At 36.2% G+C, this 20,890-nt stretch overlaps 1 protein-coding gene across 1 annotated transcript in view; it reads right to left on the bottom strand.

Annotated features, from left to right (window-relative positions):
• Nucleotides 1-19,319, bottom strand: part of LOC125874504 (CHD3-type chromatin-remodeling factor PICKLE-like) — a 39,901-nt gene extending 20,582 nt beyond the window's left edge. The window contains exons 1-20 of the mRNA XM_049555404.1: nt 19,110-19,319; nt 17,933-18,076; nt 16,072-16,209; nt 15,838-15,992; nt 15,035-15,196; nt 10,464-10,711; nt 10,284-10,379; nt 9,973-10,109; nt 9,688-9,900; nt 9,506-9,613; nt 7,955-8,005; nt 7,758-7,857; nt 6,971-7,113; nt 6,792-6,889; nt 5,189-5,327; nt 4,922-5,091; nt 2,192-2,258; nt 1,919-2,041; nt 1,426-1,535; nt 1,228-1,309 (exon numbers count right to left, since the gene is read on the bottom strand). Of these exons, the coding sequence (XP_049411361.1) occupies nt 1,228-1,309; nt 1,426-1,535; nt 1,919-2,041; nt 2,192-2,258; nt 4,922-5,091; nt 5,189-5,327; nt 6,792-6,889; nt 6,971-7,113; nt 7,758-7,857; nt 7,955-8,005; nt 9,506-9,613; nt 9,688-9,900; nt 9,973-10,109; nt 10,284-10,379; nt 10,464-10,711; nt 15,035-15,196; nt 15,838-15,992; nt 16,072-16,209; nt 17,933-18,073 (2,481 nt within the window). The 5' untranslated portion in view covers nt 18,074-18,076; nt 19,110-19,319. The remainder of the gene's footprint in view (nt 1-1,227; nt 1,310-1,425; nt 1,536-1,918; nt 2,042-2,191; nt 2,259-4,921; nt 5,092-5,188; nt 5,328-6,791; nt 6,890-6,970; nt 7,114-7,757; nt 7,858-7,954; nt 8,006-9,505; nt 9,614-9,687; nt 9,901-9,972; nt 10,110-10,283; nt 10,380-10,463; nt 10,712-15,034; nt 15,197-15,837; nt 15,993-16,071; nt 16,210-17,932; nt 18,077-19,109) is intronic.
• Between the last annotated feature and the right edge of the window lie 1,571 nt (nt 19,320-20,890).

The following is a 20,890-nucleotide window of genomic DNA, read 5'->3' as shown; positions in this document are numbered from 1 at the left end:
GGGGGTGGCATAAAAAAAGATTTTTTTTAAATTTGAAATATTTTTCAAAAACAATTTAAAAAAAAAAAATTGACGGGGGTGGTATGGGTGGGAGTGGTGCGGGGGGTAGAGGGAGGGGTGGCGTAAAAAATGATAGTTTTTTAATATTTCAAGAAAAAATTGTTTTGACGAGAATGGCCTGGGTGGAGGTGGCGGGGGATAGGGGGTGGCGTAAAAATGAAAAAATTTTAAATTTGAAATATTTTCCTAAAACAATTTTTTTAAACAAAAAAAAATTGAAGGGGATGGCCTGGGTTGGGGGGCGTAAAAAATGAAAAAAAAAATTGAAATATTTCCCAAAAATATTTAAAAAAAGAATGACGGCCTTGTGTCGGGCATGGGGTATGGTAAGAAAAAAAATAAAGGATGAAGTGGAGTTTTGGAAAATGTTTTCCTTAATTTTGGAAGGGAAGTCATTTTCCTTAAATTTGAGGAAAATGAGTTGATTTGGAAAACATTTTCCAAACATGGGAAAATTGGAAAACATTTTCCAGAAAATGGTTTCCTCCATACCAAACACACCCCTAATTATGGTTAACCTTGAGCTTAGTGACGTGTTTAAATGATCTTAAATGTGTCGACAAGGGCAAATGACGTAGGTGAAGTGCTTAAGACATGAATCTAGAGGTTTGAAATGAGTTGGAAGTCCCAGCGAATTGGTGTTGAGGCTTAAAAGTGGTGAAATGTTGTTAAGCAACACATAACCAACTGTTAAGGCCCAAGGGTACCAAGTGTTACTCCCGCATTGTGAGGAGACCAGCCCCCCATCTTGTTCTCTTTTTCTCCTTGAGTCGGATGAATCGAGGGTTCTAACCTTCCAAAAGTGATAGGTATGTGTTTTTTCTTGGCACTCTCTTAGACTGTCTATCCCTTTATACGTGGGTATAAAAGCCAGACCCCAGGGGTTCTGCAAGAAAACCCTGTGCTGCGAGAAGAGGAGATTTGCCTGACTGATGGCACACGCAATGGGGTCATGCTGTGTGGGTGTCGTGCATCCTCCCGCGCTATAAATAGCTCTATCTGCCCCTACGGAACGTATGGAGGGACAAAGTATGTCCTAAGGAATGGATGTTTATAGCGATTATCCCCAACTCCTTATTAGATAGATGTTGGGGGAAGACAGGTAACACAATCCATTGGCACTGCAAATCACCTTCCAATTATAAAAATGTTATACAGGAGATATACCTTGAAGGCCTTCAAAAATGAATCCTCTTCTTCATCGTCCACGGTAGCATCCTCATCTACAACTTGATCGCGATTGAGCAATCTGAGAAAACAAAATAAGAGAAAGATCACTACATTCATGTAACATAAACTAATACCAACCCTGAAGAGAACTAAAGTAAAGGAGGAGAAAGTGAACCTGACATAACGTAAACTCACCTATCTATTGCAGCATCATCGTAATGTATTTGTCGCAATTTTCCAGCCTCATCATTCTCATCAGCAAATAACTCTTTTGACCCATACCTTATAATATCATCCAGTTCTTCCTGAATTAAGATTGTAATTAGCCACCTTTTCATCGTACAACAGTCAATAATGATGACCGTCCACAGAATGCATATTAAAGAAGCATATGAGAGTTGGATTTTGTGGAAAGTTGATCAGGAAAATTTGGAAAATGATCCCTGCAAGTATTTTTTGGATGTATGGACAGAAAGAAATTGCAGATGATCTGATGAAATTTCAACTCCAAACCACTCCTTGAAGGTTAGATGCTACTAATCCATTTGGTTGGAGTGGATATTTAACCATTAGCTTAAGGTAAATGACCTTAGAATTTAGATATCTCTAAACATTAGCTTTTTTACCTGTATAAAAAAATGCAGTAGCTCACATTTAGTCTTAAGCTCAAAGATTGTGAATAAGTTACCTGGTTGATATTTTGTGCTTTAAGCCTTCCAACAACTAGATGTTCCAAAACCATTTTCTTCTTAGTCATTTGCATCATTCTTTCCTCAATGGTTCCTCTTAATATGAGTCGAAAAATCATTACCTGCAATATCAAATATAAAAAAACTATCAAAACTTTAGATACAGGCCAAGAAATCAATGTCAACATAACCACCTCTTCTTTTGCCATAGAAGCAAGGCTAATGAGTATATTTTTCCTTAGGGCCAACACCAGAAGGGAGGAAATTGTAACCTTATTTGTTTGTCCAAGCCGATGAGCTCTAGCCATTGCTTGTAGGTCAGCATGGGGATTCCAATCACTGAAAGATACACTTAAAAGATAAGCAAGAGGAATCGCAGCACATAGAAAAGAAAATTGCAAAGAAGTTCCTTTCCTTCCCTCTTCTATAGATTTGAGACAGAACGCCTAAAGGGGGAACCAGAATTGGATAATACATTTTTACATTTCATACCGTATTGTTGAAGTGCTTGACCATCTCATTTAAAAGCTTACACTATTGGATAAAATACATTTTTATTTACTTAACACAGTGTTGTCAATGATGGAAAACTCTAGATAAATACATATGCAATTCAAGAAAAAAAGTAACAAGTTCATCCATAATACTTTTTTTAACAGCTAATACTTTTTTTTTCTTTTTTTTTTTTGTGACAAGGGAAACCCACAGCCGCTACCCTTTGGGTGCACACAGGGTAAAACCCCTGCTCCTATGCAATAGCTCACAAACCACATAGGAGAGGTAACCCGCACGAGGCAAGCCTGGTGTGACGAGCTCGACCCAGAAGACAAACCCCTTGCTTTCGCTGGCAAGGGGTTTCGAACTTGAGACCTCCAACATGGAAGTCCCAAGCCCAAATCACTGGGCCACCTCGAAGGGTAACAGCTAATACACTTTTTGACAATTATATTTGTTGTTTAGTACTGCTTTATTCAAGATAGAACTCATGCACACCTTCATGCCTTACCTTAACAGAGGTGGAGCCAGGTTTTGAAGCTTATGGGGTTCAGGATTCTAGCCCTTTTAAGTTAATGGGATCTAAATTTATAATTTGTACATATGAAATGAAGTTTTTAAGACAAATAAAGTGTTTGAACCAATGTTATAGGGTTTGGCTGAACCCGTGGCTTGGTCTCTAGCTCTGTCCCTGACTACACTGAAGAGAGGCGAAGGCCTCCCTAGAGCTTCCACGCTTAAGCGTCTTTGACAATGCTAACTTAATTATGTCTTCAGATGTCCCCTCATGTTTCGGTCTAATTCTTTTGCATGGTCAAGCATGCGGAAATTCATTTTGATAATTGGAGGCGGTGAGACTCAAATTCAAGACCTGTGTCAGCTCGGATACCATGATAAAAATGGACACTGGATATAACTCAATACCAAAAGCTAGCTCATGAAGTAAGGATTGTCAGGACCATATAAGGAGACCAAGTCACCCATCCACTACCGACCGGGGAATCTAACAAACATACTCATCCTAGTTCTTGGTGTAACCAAGTTGGCCCTCATATATATTGTACACATTCCAGTTGGCAAGCCTGAGCGTACAGAGAGTGTTAGATTGCACACCAGTAGTGAATGGAGGACTTGGTCTCCTTATATGGTCTTGCGCAATCCACACCTCATGAGATAGTTTTTGTGGTTGAGTTAGGTCCAATGTCCATTTCCTATCACGTATTCAATGCTAGAAACTTCCCAAATACACCTAAGAATAACAAATATTGTTGAAATAGCTTAGATAATCTAAAATCACAATTCTATCGTGAAAGAGCAAACATAGAACGAACTGAGAAGGTTTTGTTTCTCTATTAAGTCAACATATAGCAACATGCAAGGCTTAAAGGACCAAGAAAATGCCTAGTTTTGAGTGTAACCTTTGTCTTGATAACAAACCAAAGTAGAGGATAACTTTGAAAAGATGATGAATGAAGAAGGTATTTGCCAACAGAAAATTATTGCAGAAGAATCTAGGATCAAACAAAAACCACTGTATAGTATACCTGTTAATACATAGAATGTTACCATTACCCAAAAAAAAAAAAATACTGCATCTTCATGATACCAACAACAACATACCCAATGTAATCTCACAAGTGGGATCTTGGGAGGATAGAGTCTAGTGTGTACGCAGGCCTTACCCCTACCTTGGGAAGTAGATGCATCTTCTTGATACCATCTACGAAATTCTGGATACCGTTAATGAATTTATTTATTATTTGTTTTGATGAAGTAAGAGAATTTAATACCATCTATGAGATTCTCTGACTATATCAAAACAAAAAAAATTGTACCATAAAAAGAAATTGAAAAAATTATAGTTGATGGAAATATGATAGATAGTGAAAAGCTGAACGATGAGGTATTCTCACTTGCAACAAGAATTGTACATGTGGACGATGAGACAGATACCTACTCTCAACAGTGCGGTTTTAGTAGATTCCAGAATATCAAAGGTGTAGATTAAGTTATCATTTGGAGGAGGAAGTCTATGAGCCAAGGATAAAATCCAAAAGGCAGTTTTTATTGCTTTATTCCTGAAAATGAAAGAGTTCTAAATATCAAAGACTGACCTATTAGCTTTGATGGATGCTTTTATAAACATGTTGCCAAGGTCATCAATGACATATGACACAAAATGCTTTCGGTCAAGGAGGAAATCCTCGATGTTTTCGAAGGGCAAATTAGGGTATTGACTCAAGATGTGTGAAAATGAAATATTAGGCTTAGATGGAAGTCTTTACAACATTGTGGCCTAGGTGATTGATCAATGGCATGCTTCCATTTTGAAACAGCAAAGTAGAGTATTGATCCAAGAATTACAGGAATCTCTCACGGTGCTATGAAAGTTGAGACCAGAAGCCATTTGGATAGAAAGAGAGAGAGAGAGAGAGAGAGAGAGAGGATTCTCGAATATAACAAGTATCATTTATTTTTTGATAAGGTATTCTCGAATATAATATTACCTGTCATAAATAATTACTGTGTCAGCAGTTGCAAGATTAATTCCTAAACCTCCCGCCCTAGTGGATAGCAGGAAACAGAATCTTGAAGAATTCTTTGCATTAAATCTGTCAATTCGGATTTGTCGTTCTGCCCCAGGAACTTTTCCATCAATCCGTTCGTAGTGCCATTTCTACAAACATTAACAGGTAAAAATGCATCAAATTTTGAGATAATAAAGATGAATACCAAATCAGGTTTAAAATAATATAATGAACTAGTATCTTTACCTTATAGGTACAGTAGTCTTCTAGCAAGTCGAGCATATGCTGAAATTGCGAATATATAAGAACTCTGTGACCTTGGTCTTTAAGCTTAACCATCATCTTGTCTAGAAGTTGTAATTTGCCAGAAGATTCCAGCAGCTGTCTGCCAAATCAAAATGATCCACAGTGCAGATAAGATAGGTTGGTTGAAAGAACTCAAAAATGAACATTTTTTTACTTAAAAAAAAAAAGCTCTAAGCACACCCTTCTTGCAGGCAGGATCATAAACGATCTCACTAGGCAACATTAGTGCTTAGGCAATTCATAAAATTCCAGTCTCCTAAAAGAACTTCCGCACTTTAGCCCCTAATGATCATATGAAACTCCTTTGACCACACAATATTTTCCAGATTAACACAATAGATTTTGTCCAAATTAAATGGTATCATTAAAAAAAATAGAAGAATCGCGCTAAACATTTTCTTCTAGGGAAATTTAACACTTTGACGTGGAGACATTAAAAGAAAAGTTGAAAAGGGAGCAACATGTCGATTGCGTAGTCTTCAAAAATATTGTTGGGTGAGTGTCGGATCCTCCCAAAGTAGTGCATTTTTTGAGGATCCAACACTGGTGCAAGAATTTGGGGAATCCAAGCAACACAGCAAAACGCTACTTACTTAACAAGACACCTTAGTTGCGCGGACTCTTCACTTTTGATGCCGCACCCGTCTCGGATTCTTCAAAAATACACTACTTTTGGCGAATTCAACACGCACCCGTTGGCATTTTTGAAGAGTCCGAGCAACATAGCAAGACACCACTCTGACACCATCAGGAAAGGGAGAAAAGAACCACTCTCACTTAACTTATCGCCCCTCCATCCAACATTAATGGCCCTACTCAGAGAAGCACCACTACCACATTCCCTTAGCCTCACAGCCCTTATCATCTTCTCACAACTGCCAACCCCTATCTTTCCCCTGAACAACTTCTCCCCTTCCCATCGGCTTGGTCACAGCCCTCACTACCACATCTCTTCGACCCACAATATGCTGTTCTTCTACCTGCTCTAGTTGCTGACAAAGTTTCCGGATTTTATTAGTGAAAAGATGGGAAACCACCCACCTTTCTCTGCCTCTATCCCGGTCACAGATAACAACAACCCCCACCCGAATTGAACCCCAGATTCCCTTCATAAATCATGTATCTCCTACTCCACCCCTACCAGAGATTGCTGCCCCCTCACCCTCTTCATAAATCATGTATCTCCTACTCCACCCCTACCAGAGATGGTTACCCCCTCACCCTCTGCATGCTATATTCCTTCGTTAACAAAGAAAAAAGATAAGACTTCCAACATACCTTCTTAATTATTTTTGTTTTATTCTTTCTATAAGGTAAATACAGATATCCAATTGGTAACATCTTTTCTAGATTTTCATTAACAACTGACCATGAAACGCTGTTTTTGGAAACTAAAAAGGCTGGAACTAAGACCAGAATAATGGGGCCGCTTACAGTTTAGCTAATAACCAGAGGGGCCACAAAATCCTCTATAAAATTACAAAAAACTTGATTTTCTGAAGGCAAGAAATCAATAAAATAGATTATAAGATAAGAAGTGTACTTGGTAAACTCGTTAGTATCCTCTGGTTCAACTCCTTCTAACATAAATGGATGACAGCAGAGCTTGCGCAGTTCCATAACAACATTTATGAGGGAAATCTGATAGACAAGTATCAACCAAGGTCAGAATTCCTGTTACAGAACAATAAGGATATACCAAACAAGAAGAAGCTGGAGCACCTGAGCACCTCCCTTGCGAGCCAGTATCTGGAAGTTACGTGTCAAAATTGCTTTGTAATATTCTTTCTGCTTGCTACTCAATTCCACTCGCAAAATGAGCTCCTTTTTTGGAGGCAGCTCCTTCATGACATCTTTCTTGACCCCTGTAGCCAACAAAACACACTTACACCAAAGCTCAAGAGTTCCACGTAAAGATGAACATAATCATGTTTCTTGAAGCACTGCCCTAGCCCATGAACCTTTTTGTGAACTTAACTATAAGCTTCACTCTGGAACTGTAAGTACATGTAATTAGAAAGATGTACATAATCTTCAGAAACTTAATCCATTTGACCCGGTACAGAATTGTAATCTGTACCTATGAGTTACACAGGAATAAGCATGCATGTGGGGCTTCAGGAGAACGACTATAGTCATCTAAATATCTAATGATGTTGTGCTTGATTTGAGAGGAGGCCAACGAGAAAGAATTTCCAACAACAAATGATAGTAAGGAGAACTTGGCATCTAACTCTTGGTTGTTTGACCACCCATCCTCAAAGGTGTACAGGATACAGTATTTAATGGAAAGACGAACAATACAAATAAGTTTAATATGACATAAATGTATTGCGGTTTGCAAAGGCTTGACAGCATACAACAGAGACTGACAATTTAGGAATCAAGCAAAGATGTATGAGTAGCATGTTGGAACACCCTGATAATGCCTACTTTCACAAATCAATGTAAGCCATAAACTACTTATACATCTACTGACAAATCACGAAAAAAAGCTTGAGATTTATACTTCTCAGCAGATGGGGTGCCAGCATTTTATGAAGTCTTGAAATCTGTTCTTCCTGACTAATATCCTCAAATTCCTGTTGGAATTCCTCCAAGCTTCCAAACTACAATCAAGTTCCATATAAAAATTTCACATTATAATAAATCAACATGTAAATTAGTTAGAAACAAATGCGTCGAAAAATATGTGGTAGCACTAACCTTCCCAGCATCAAGGAAGTGCATAAGCATGAAAAGTTCATCCAGATTGTTCTGCAAGACAGGGAGAAAAGGAGTGTCATAACTAATACAAGTTAGTTTTGCATTTCACTGTTACTGGTAAATAACTGATGATGGTGATGAGATGACGATAGACGATACTCACGTTAATAACAATTATTATTAATATCATAATAATTAGTTCTACCGCTAGTACTAGTATTATTATTCTCAATACAACTACGACTACTATCATTGCTACTAATATCATTATTACTACAATTCTAATCATCCTGTTGTTATTATTGTTGAAACAATACTATTAATATGAAAAGTGCTGGAGGTGAGTTAAATGTTTTAGATAAATGACAAAATTCTACATTCTAATTATCAGAAACCCCTGAAAGGATGATGAATGACAATATTCATTTTTTTTATCCAGGTAAAGTTAATGAATGACTGTATTCTCTTCGGAGAGAAACAAAAGACAAAGTGACCCTCCTACACCACTACTACCAGTCAATTGGAAACGAGCTATGATTGAGATGTTTGCTTTACACTTTATTGATACTTGGGAGCATCTTCAACTACCTTGGCATACGGGAAGTTAATGTTGGACATTCTGTGAAGGGGCTTTAAAGTCAAATTGGGGGTGCCTTCAATAAAGTTTTCTATATTAAAAGTGGTGTCTCTCCATCCAGCATTGAAAGCTGACTCTGGCAAAATGATAACTGACCTATCTTCACCTTTGAGAAAGAAGATACTCATGTACAATACATGTGCATTGTACTTCCTAGTACAAAAATATTCAGCCACCTCATCCTTTGTCCTCCATCTTCTCACAAGGTTCTTGTAGTCATTGGAACCTTCATTAGGATAAAACATATCCACTCCATCACTTTCTTACTAAGTGTTATTCTTGCCATCATGTTGCTTCTCTCTACCCAGTCGAACCAAACTTCCTGGCCAGAGGTCCATCGGGTGATATCAAAAGATTTGAATCCAGCTGTGAAGTAAATTCTATTTTCCTCCGTCAGGTTACAAAAGGTCCTTGGAAAATCATATTTTTCGGGAATCGCAGTGGGTGGTAACTGTTGGTTGAGAAAGAAAAGATCCTAATCCGGTGAAAACACTCCGGGAAGAGTACTCTGCAGTCCTAAGAAGTAGGAGAGAAAAATTCTTGGAAATCGTCTGGGAGCATTTTTCCTTGAGAGAACAATTAAAAGGAGGCAATTTCTGAACAGCTAGAATTAATTGCATTTGATTCATTTCCATAACTATGTAACCACTAACATATGATCATCTTTCTTATTATAGAACTTGTAAACTTCACTATTCGCCTCTCCCTTCACCAATAGTGTTCCTTCTATAAATGTGCTAGGAGAATATGATTCCAGTAGTAGAATGACTGGTCAAAAATGTGAAAGACAGATGAAGAGTGACAATTCAGAGAGAGTTTGCTTTGTTTGATTGATGCAGTATAACACTTCAAATAGTACAAGTAACAAGATATTTAAAAACAACACCTATATAGCATGCAAATTACAAACAAACCTGAAGAGGAGTTCCAGTCAAAAGGACACGATGTCTACTAGAGTACTGCTTCAATGAAGAAAACAACTTTGAATCCTTGTTTTTGAGACGGTGACCTTCATCAACAATCTAAATACGAATGTCAGAGCCCTTAAGGAAAAAAAACATAAAACAGGTAACAACAAACTTGAGAAAGCAATTACCATGCACTCCCACTTTATAGGCTTCAAAGACGTCGAGTCCATGTTGATCATTTCGTACGATGTCAGAAGGACATCAAATTTTGTTCTATCTTTCTTACTTTCACCAACTGTCTGACCAGATTTCTTTTTCTTGATCTTGTTAGAATTTTTGGGGAAGAAAAATTCATATTCCCTAATAACAGCACGAGCTTGTGCAGAACCAACGTACATAACCTACAGCATCACTTCTCCTTAGAAAAAGTACATCAAATATTCATGATATAAATCAAAAAGAATCCAACTTACCACATTCATTTGAGGAGCCCAAGTGGCAAACTCCCGCTCCCAATTTCTCAATGTAGAAAGAGGAGCAACTACTAAATGTGGAGAGATATCCTCTTCAAAAAGAGAGGCTAGAAATGCAATACTCTGTATTGTTTTGCCTGCAAGCCATATAATGCATCAGAAAAGAACAACGCCGCAGAGTTATAGAAGAAACTATATGCCGACACGAGTAGTAACACTAATTCACCTAGAAATCACGTAGAAGTAATTATTATTTAAGAAAATGATACGAAAAAAGACTAGAAACAGGGGAAGAAGAAAAATAGACTCACCAAGCCCCATCTCATCTGCAAGTATCACATGCGTTTGTTTAGACCAAGCAAAACGTAGGAAATTCAACCCTTCAAGCTGATACGGATGCAGTGAGCCTTTATTTCAACCAAAAAAATGAAGATTAATAGAACTCTTTCAGATGAATAGAATGATTTTAAAAAAGGAAAAATCGAGGATACCTCCAGAAAGAAATTCGGGACTCCTTTCATACTGTTGAAATTCTCTGGGTTTCAGTTTTAATTCAGTAGTCTCTTTAGGCACACTTTTTTGTTTACTTGAAGACGCTTTGTCAACTCGAGACTGAACTCTATCATATCGTTCAATTTCCTGCTGAAAAGAAGAAATGTCCGATTCAAATTCCCAGTAGCACTCATCATAAGAAAGCTCCTTCCACTTAACAAGATACTCTTTCTCTTCCCCTTCTCCCCTGTAAGTACAATAGCAATTACTTAGTGCAATTAAACCTGAAACTTTGACTAAATCCCAAATAATACACCACAAATGAACTGTTTAAGAAAAAAACTAAAGAAAATAGGTGTTATAAGCAAAACAATTTCTGCTAAAATTTATACATTGCTCACTTGTTCTTTCAGAACCACAAAAGATGGGGGAAATTTTTGAATTAGCACAAAATAACCACGAGCATCAAACATAATCCATCTTACCAACAGAGATAAACTTTCTAAAAGAAACCTAGGCTAGATATGTTACATGGTCAGAAAAACTTGACATAGGTAACATCACTACACCATCTCTGTTTCCACTTTCCAGAACTGATTCTTGCACATTTTGGCCACTTGGTATCTTATATTCCCACAAAAGTCATCACTCATCACAATATTCCATTAGCACCAAAATCATTAATGCAATAGGTGAAGTATTCTACAACTCTCTAAATCATTCTAAGTATTGACAATATACCAAGATTTTCAGTACATGGCAAAATGCAATAAGAACAATTATCACAAATAACATAGTATGATATACAGATCTACAAAAATAAGTTCCACTAAGTTAGATGAATCTTAATTCTCAAGGCTTACGTTAGTTCTTGATAGGAGCACACTGTTCATCTTTTCTTTGATGAAGTAATAAATTTTATTTAAAAGGGCAAAAGTGTGTCCTTATACAAGAAATATACCGAAAAATAGAAAACCTTACAAAAAATGATTTTCTACAAATAGCACCAATCATCTATACATGTAGGAATCTTATGGGTGCACCAAAAAGAAACAAGGAAATAGACTATTCCTTAAGTGTTTAAAGTCCTTCACTACTCCCTCAAAAGCTCTCTTATTCCTCTCTCTCTCTCTCCATATGATCCACATAAGTGCAGAGGAGCAAAATCACACTCCCTGCATCTTCTCTTCCTTCTTTTAAAGGCCCAACTAAACATTGTTTCTTTCACAGTACTCGGGATCACCCACTTAAATCTGAACCATCTCAGAATTTCCCAGTTCCCACCATAAACAAGAAACCACCTGACTATGAAAAGAACGTGATTCACATAGGAGCACAGTGTTCATAGAACTCTTAACTTTCTCAAATGCGATTACTTTGTAGTTTGCTATTTTCGTTATGGACGTCACCATAATTGAACAATATGACCTCTCCTTAGAATCGCAGGTTGGCTTTGTAGATGCATATCCTTGTATTCTAGTTATTTAACATATCATGATTGTTACCAAGGACAGTCGAGAAAAAAAATACAAGTAGGACTGAAGGAGATTACAAAGGATTGAAAATGAAAGAATCGCAGCCTGGTAAACATCATATTGACATCTCTTTTGGAGTATATGGAATGAGAGAAATAAATAATAAGAATAGGGTAGAAAGTGTCTTAGCTCAACAGAAATTATTAAAAGATCCTTTTCATCTCACTTGTATTTTTCGTGTAGGAGAGAATATTGTGTTCTGTTGATAGCTAGACAAGCTTGAATAACTCGGGTTAAGTAATATACACAATCTGTAGATATATTTTTTGGCACTGACTCGATGTTTCTTAATAAAACTCTCCTCTAATCAAAAAGCAATTAAACAATATGACTTCTACAAACTTAAAGCTTTAACATTCACTTCTTAAAAAATTATCATTGCCATACAGGACTGGAGAAAAAGAAATCGGGGCACAGACTCACAGAAGAGAGAGAGCACAAAAAAGAGAGTGAGGGCACAGGCTCACCTGTTGCTTGAGCCATAGCATGCTCTTTCGTAGAGCCCTCACCTCTGACGGATACAGCTAGCACTAGGAGCCTAGAAAGGTTAAGCACAGGTTCATTCAACTCAATCTAATAGCCTATCGATCCGGCTCTAACAACGGAGAATTTTGCACGGGCTCATCATTGGAGGTCGAACTGAGACAAGAGGAAGAAGTGGGATTGATAACTTTCAAGAAACCGGTGGAAAGGAAACATTATGTTAGACTTTCACAAACTTTAACACAGGATCCATCTATCATCGCCGGCATAACCATAAAAAAGATCATTAAAAAGTGTGAACTGTTATTAAAACAATTATAAAGTTAATTTTTGGCCATAGTTATTCAATGTCCCACATCGGTTGAAGAACTGGCCATTGCCTCCTAATATGATCTTGGAGCCACGAGGTTATGGGGAGATCTATACTCAGATGGTTTGGTGTTTCTTGGGTAATGTCAAGATCTGTGAAGGAGTTGATGATCAGTTGGAAGAGTGGAGCTAGAAGAAGAAGGCACAAGGGGAGGCATGTTACTCTTTTGCGCTAATGTGGGTCATTTGGAAAGAGAGGAATAGGAGAGAATTTGAGGGTGTGGAGATGAGCTTTGCTCAATTGAAAGGTAGTATCCAATCCCTTATTTTTTTTGGTGCACCCATGTAATTCCTGTTTCTATAAAGGATTGGGTGTCCTTTGAAGAAAACCAAATTAAGCAGGTTTCTCCTTTTTGGTATATCTCTTGTATATGGCCATGTTGGCCTTGTTATTATCAATGAAATCTTTTGCTTGATTAAAAAAAAAGACAATCTTCACCTCATAAATTGTCTTTAGGTTGAATCACGTTCAATGTTCATTTTACTTTACATGGTTTCAGAGTCAGACTCTTGCCCATTCTTGACTTACTCAATGTTAGGCTTGGTGTTATGTTTCCCACAATCAATACGTCCAGCAACCAGAGTACTAGGGGACTTGAACTGTTGTTGTGTCTCACATTTGATGAGAAAATAAATTGTTGTCTCCCTATACGTTTTTGGATAATCCTCATCCCATGAGCTATCTTTTGGGGTTGAGTTAGGCCTAATATTCATTTTCCTTGCATGGTCAGACACATTCTTACTCTAGATTTGCCCAATGTTTGACTCTCATATTATATAGTTCAGGCTCCAACTATCCAACCCTGCCTGCAATAATGTTAGAACGTCCCACCTTAGTTGAGAAAATTGGTTGTTGCCTCCTCATATGGTCTTGGGTAAATCTGGCCTAATAAGCTAACTTTTGGGTTGATTTAGGTCTAAGGTCCATTTTCCTTATAATAGCATCGGCAACACTCTAGCTTCACCCCCAACCCCAACCCCAACCCCCCCGGCCCTTCAAGTAGATCTAAGCTAGACCATTCTTTGACATATTTCCTAAAAGAGTTCTTTCAAAAAGGTCTTCATAAAAATATTCTGTCTGGATAATTATTTTAGGGATACATGTTTTTACAAACAATTGTAATTTCATTTGATTTTTTTGCAAAATTAACAATTACACCTGTATTTTGCAAACTCTATGACAATATTCCTACAGCAGCGTGTACAAAAGCAATAGGAACGTACCAAAAAGGGAAGGCTACGTGTGATAACATTTATAAGTTTATAAGCAATAGTAACAGTAAATTCGGTTTCATTTAAGTCAATACAGAAGCAACCTTTTTCTTTTTTTTTTTGATAACCGAGAAATCCGTCTATGACCCGTCCTTTGGATCAATCACAGCCTTCTAAACTCGGTGGATAATGGGCCCGCCCCTCTACCCTTCTCCACTTAAATACCGGGCTTCGCTTTGCAAGGTGTGGGGCTTGAACCTGTGACCTAAGCCACAAATCCTCCACCTTTTGCCACTTGAGCTAGGCCTTGGGGGCAATACAGAAGCAACCTTTTCTTTGTTTGTTATTTTGTGAAAAAAAATCTGTAATGTTTCTAGATAAGAATTTTGTCCAGTTAATCGAACGAACATTTTTTCCGGTTATAGTTAACAGTCCCACAAATCACATCCAGAATAACAAAAATATATCTCCACTAAACATCTTTCTTGCTGTAAACCGGGATTTCCCCAATATTAATACAATTATTTACCGTATAAAAAAAATTATAGACTAAGCATCATTTTAACCCTCAAACCTATGGCCACTACTACATCAAGGTAAACATGTACCTGACACTATGAAGTCTCAAGTAAAACTGTCCATCATCAACAACTCCACTAGCAAAACAAAAGCTCAAGACTTACCTATGGACTCTTATGATCCAAGGCTCATGAATTTTTCATGTGTTCCCACAAAAATTTTCCCACTAGGATCACATTCATTTTTTCATTCACAGATTAAATCTCTAGCTGAGAGAGAGAAAAAATTGACAAACTGGCTAAGAGAAAATTTTAGCACAAGGAAAAAGTTCTACCCTCCTAGAAACGACTAAAATTTGGTATGACAAGGCAGATAGTGTAAGCTTTGAAAGAAAATGTTTAGACTGATCCATAGCTCAATTAAAATCTATTAATCTACTCTAAAAAAATAACCTGCAAGCAAGAATTCGGTCAACTGTAGTCCACTCAGATCGAATAGCAACATAGTCCTCTTCGGAGTTAGTCATTGACGACATTTGACGATGAAAATTGTTCACTTTAGTCTTAAGACGTGGATGCAACTTGTAAGCTTTCAGAAACTCTTTTTCAGGCACCCTGGAAATTTGATAAGAGAATATAACTTCAACAACATAAAATTGCAGTTTACAACGCAAGAAAAAATTGCTAACAAGGTGCAATAAAATCTAATAACCATGATAAAATAAAAATAAAAAGAAATCTAGCACTAGTCTGAGAAAAGGTCAACTGGTTAAGAAAATGTTAATAACAGTACTATGAATCAAAGCACTTCAAAGGCGCGCTTAAGCCAGGAAGCAAGGCTCAAACATATTGAGTGCTTTGTGTCGCTTAGTAGGCGCTTCAGTGTCATCATCATGGCTCTAAGGCATACTTTTCCTTGTCAGTGAGAGTAATCCTAAAGAAGTGACGCTAAACAACTGATATTTCACATTATCATTTTTTTTTCAAATTATTGTTTGTATATTAGTTATTCATACTTATAATTATTAGTCTTGGATTACACATATATATTTGTATTTTTTCCATGCCTTTCTTCATTGAACTCTATGCTTTATTTGTGCTAAAAGCCCCAACGGACCTTAGAGCTTTTTTGCGCTTTTCGCGTTTGATAACGATGACTAAAAGAAGCTCTCATATGATAGTAAATTGTCAAAATTGAAAACAGAGCCCAGAGCAAATAAAGTAGCAGCAAAGAAAGGGTTGTTGCAAAGAGATACCATATGCAGTGAAGATACGACAATCCTTTCCACTTCACAAGATATTGTTTAACAAATACTTGCTTCGACCCCATATTAGAAGCATCACTATCATCAGCAACAGTTGGGCGCATTTCACAATCCAATATCTTGTCAATATCATTTAGGGGGCTTACCTACAAAAACATGGAAAATCATAGTGACAGAGAAAAACTCTGATAGTACAGACAAATTTTCAAGAGGAAAGGAACCTACACACTCAGGGCACCTCCAACTGCTAGGAAAAGGAGCTTTTAATGGCGGAAGTAAGCACTTGGGATGGTAAGCATAAGTGCACGATTCACAGTACAAAAGATCGCCCTCTCCTCCACAAGCTTGACAGGATTCATCTTTCTATAAGTTAACTTTCATCAGTTCTCCGGTGCAAGTAAAAGTATTGAAGATCATTACCATGCAACGAAAAAAGTGCATGCAAAGAAAACGACCTCTCTAACGTCACATGGTAGGGGTAAGGTTGCGTACACATCACCCTCCCCAGACCTCACTTGTGGATTACACCGGTATGCTGCTGTTGTTGCAAAGAAAACAAGTATGGTAATGCAGTTACAAACTGTGAAGTTGATTTTTGTTTCCATTTAGATCAGTGAATTCCACAAAGTAGCATAGAGATAATGCAATGTTATTCAAAGACACAAGGAACGCTTGACTCTAGATGAAGAGGTCGGTACATACCACTCATTACTACTTTTCAGAAGCCTGCTATCTACCATACCAGGCCAGAGGCATCTTGTTTTCAACAGGTCAACCAAAAGGGAATGACAAATAGTCAAATAGTAAAAATATGATGCACTTCACGAATACCATAGGGACAAAGTGCTAAAGCTAAGAAATACAATGTATGTCATCTCAATGAACTAGAGCGGAAAGGTATTTTCTGAATGGAGAAAACAAAAACTTTCAGTTTCATCCAACAGGGGGAAAGAATCAAATTTCAATCAAAAGGGAGCAACACCATTATAAAATTAAGGGGCTGTCGACAAGTATACAGAAAGATAGCTTGTAAAAGCAAGACTCAGCTGTGCTTTGCAAAATCTAGAAGCATCCACATAAGTAGAAAGTCAGTATAACTTATTGGAGTCCTTGAATGAAACATTTAGGACTTCGCTCTTTTAGCCTGTATATGAATGGAAGAAAGTTACTTACGAAGTTCAGCTGCATTCAATAGTATATTCGGGGTAGTGTCTAAACTACACCCTTCATTTTCAGATCGAATATTTCATTGTTCTAGAATGACTTCTATTTGACTTTCCACAGTTATTAATATAAAAGCTTCTAGTATATTTTATTCACTTGGTAGCAGTTTTGAGGTCTGCACTAGAGCAGCCCAAGGGTGTGGCTTAGTGGTCAATGATGTGGGTTGAGAACCATGAGGTCTCAGGTTCAAATCCTAGCGAAGGCAAAAATACTAGGTAATCAGTTTCCATTTGTCCAAGCGTTATTGGATAGAGTTACACAGTAATTGTGTTGGTACTGTGTTGGTGGGAGATAGCATGTACTCCGTAGAATTAATCGAGGTGCACGAGCTGACCAAACACCATGGTTATCAAAAAGACAATCTTCCATATTTTTCTTTCATGGGAAGAAATTATGTTCAAGTAAGCAAGGATTTCATGAATCCTGTAGTTTATCCCGTGTATAGACTTCAAGGTAAATTGAATGGCTAAGTTCTCCCCTCTAAGCTTGACTCTATGTTGGATTAAGTTTTTGATGAAAAACTAAGTAAACCAAAAATAATCGTCTTTCCTCGCAATGATCGACCCAAAGCCGAATTCATCTATAGGTTCTAAGTCATATCATAAAGCTGCAATTCAGTTTATAAGACAATGCACACTCTTATATGTAGTAAACCAAAATAAGAATCTGCCTTTCCTAGTGATGACCAATGTTATGCCCAATTCATCTTTAGGATCTAAGTCATATCCTAAAGTTGCAACTAAGTTACTACAAATATAAGTACACTAAAGATAATATGGAGAACATACCCATTTACAGACTAGTCAAGAAAAGAATGGACAAAAATATTAGCATAGAAACGTAATATTCAAGGGGAATTTACCGCGTCAGGACGGAAAATTCTCTCAAAGTTTTCCTGTCTAGGCTCAGACTTCTTATCAAATTCATCATCAGAGTCATCAAACAAACTGTAAATTGGTCTTCGATCTGTTCGCACACGAAGCCTCTCCACTAGGCTAGACATTTTCTGCATTAAACAAAGGGGGAAAACTACGCATGTATGTTAAACATTCCATAAAAACCCAAAAACAGAGAACGTCATAAAATCAGTTGAACAAAATTAAAACAATAAAACTTCTAGTCCACGAAATCAAAAAAAAAAAATGATAGAACATAACTTTTGAGATGAAGCAAAGTAAACATAAGAATGGATGAGCCTGCGGAAGTTAGTACAGTACAAGATGAGTGATAGGCACATGTCAGAAACCTTTGTATAGGCAGAGCAGATCCACCTAGTTTCAAAGCGGACACATTTGGCCACAAAAATTATTCACTTTTTTCCGGAATAACTTTTTACTTTATTTGAAAACCAGTGTTTGTGGTCATGAAGAATTTCAAATCCAACTTAAAGTTGTATTTTAAATTTGGAAATCAGCTTATAACTTGTTTTCAAACTCACTTTTCACTTTTGAAATTGTATTTAAGTACATCCAAGTATAAACATTATTCCAAATATTCTTTGCTTAAAGTATAACCAAAAACAACTCCACCTCCATAAATATTAAATAAAGTGAAAATATTTGGAATCTATGGCCAAACGCCTACTTAGTAGAAACAGCCTATCACTCTCTAATCTAGTATTGGATAGACTCAGTGTTACAATTTCATTTGCTAAATCAATAGTATCTGAAAATGGAACAATTGAGTTTGCTAAGAGGTTCGGGATACGAGATATGCAAAAAGATATCTCTCCCATATCTCTCAAAGCTTTAATCTTTGAGTTACATTTGACATGGGTGGATATAGCATGAGGGACGCAGTCGCTACAACCACAACCCACAACCCTTCAATTGAACTAGTACACTTTTACACAATTTTTTTTTTGATAAAGGTAACTACACTTTTACACAATTTTCTTTTAATTAAATACTCAAACTCGCAATCAAGAACTTAAAATCTTGGATCCGTCACTCCGAGTTCAAAATCAAGTAACATAAAATTACTAATACAGAAACTTAGACGAAATGAAACTAGAAATTGAGTAAGAAGAGCTGAATCACCTGCTACCTGTTCGTCAATTTGCCCAAGAGAAACTAACGAAATTGGGCGAAATTGACAGTAAAGAACTCAGATTTGCTGAAATTTATGGGTGTAGGAGCGACAGAGATAGGAATTTGTTCAGTTTTGAGGTCTGTACCAGACAACTACCGACTTGTTCCTTCAACAACAGAGGAGTGTCCCCCTCTTTGCGAGTTGAGTTAACTTTGTTCCGTTCTTTTCTCTTTTGTTTCTTTTGGGGATATAACAAGAAAATGACCAAAATGGTCCTGATTTATTTTATTTTATTTTCCCTCTACTCGAACTCATAACTTTCGAGTTGGAATTAAGGAATAAGAAGTGTTTATCATCCGACTAACTCTCTCTCGTCTTTTGGGTAATGTTTTATTTTGGTTCTTAATATATTTTAATTGATAAAAATGGTCTTTAATATAGGACAATGATGTTCATTTTGATCTTTAATATAGTATTTTATATAATTAAAATGGTCTTTAAAGTAAAATAAAAGGGGTTTATTTTTGTCATTTAACTTAAACCTAATAGATTTATAAAAAAAAGCATTTTAAATTTAAGTTTGGATCCTATGTGGCTGACAAAATTCTTCATTGTTAGTTCCAATTTCCAAATAAAGAACATAATAAAATCGAACATCATTTACTTTATATTTTTCAATCAAAATTTACTATTTTCTTTTTTTTTAAATATTATTTCACTCACCTAATACTCATTTATGTTCTAAGCAAAAGAAATAGTAAATCTTGTGGGAAAAAATAGAGAAAATAATGTTAGATTTCATGGATTTATTCTTTGGAGCTAACGAAGAAACAACAATGCTGGATTTTGTTAGCCATTTGGATCCATATTAAATCTTGTACTTTTTTATTTTAATAAATTTGTTAGATTTAATCAAAATGAACACTTTTTACTATACATTAAGAAATTAAGAATTATGTGAATCAAGTGAAATATATCAAGGACCAAAATAAATATTTATTATACATTATTAATGATTATTTCAATCAAATGAAATATATTAGTTGTCAAAATAAAATACTACTCGTACGTAAGGACATTTGATTATTTTCTCAGAATATAACACATTCTTCTCTTGTAGAAAAAAACTTAAACATTACATGTAACTCCTTTTTTTTTTCTAATATTTAAATGTTTTAGATTTTTCAATATATAAGTTTTTAGAAAAATTATCTCATTTTAGATTTGGAGATTCATTATTAATTTATTATTAATAGTAGTATTTTTTTAATAGAGAATATGGTTATTATATCAGAATTAATTAAAATATTAGCTATCAGAGGCGAAGCTAGGTGGGAATTCGTGGGTTCGAACAAACTCAATACCTTTTCCATAGATCCTATATTTGGAATAGAAAATTAAATAAATATATATGTATACTAACTTGTGAATTCCTAAAAAAATTGATTGATGGCTTAGTGATAAAGAAAGAGTTGTGAAAATATTTATCACGCTAGAGTTGTGGATTCAAAAATTTATAACTCTTGAACTCCTAATCCTGGCCGCCTCTGTCAGCCATAACTCTGCACACTAACTCATTCAAATAGAATATTATAGCTTTGCTACACGAAAGTTCAAAGAAGTGAAATTTACATACATGCATCAAATGCTATATAAGTATATATAAAAAAGTTTATTTTTCTTAAACAAGTAAAAGATAATCTAAAACTAGCCTGCGAAGGACGGACCCATCAATGTCTTAAGTTATAAAAATAATATTTTTTTTCCCACTAAATATAAAAAAAAAAAA

The sequence above is a fragment of the Solanum stenotomum genome, chromosome 8, assembly GCF_019186545.1.
Source record: "Solanum stenotomum isolate F172 chromosome 8, ASM1918654v1, whole genome shotgun sequence".
Taxonomy (NCBI): Eukaryota; Viridiplantae; Streptophyta; class Magnoliopsida; order Solanales; family Solanaceae; genus Solanum; species Solanum stenotomum.
Note: the sequence above shows the minus strand (reverse complement) of the source record. Positions and strands in the feature narration are given on the sequence as shown.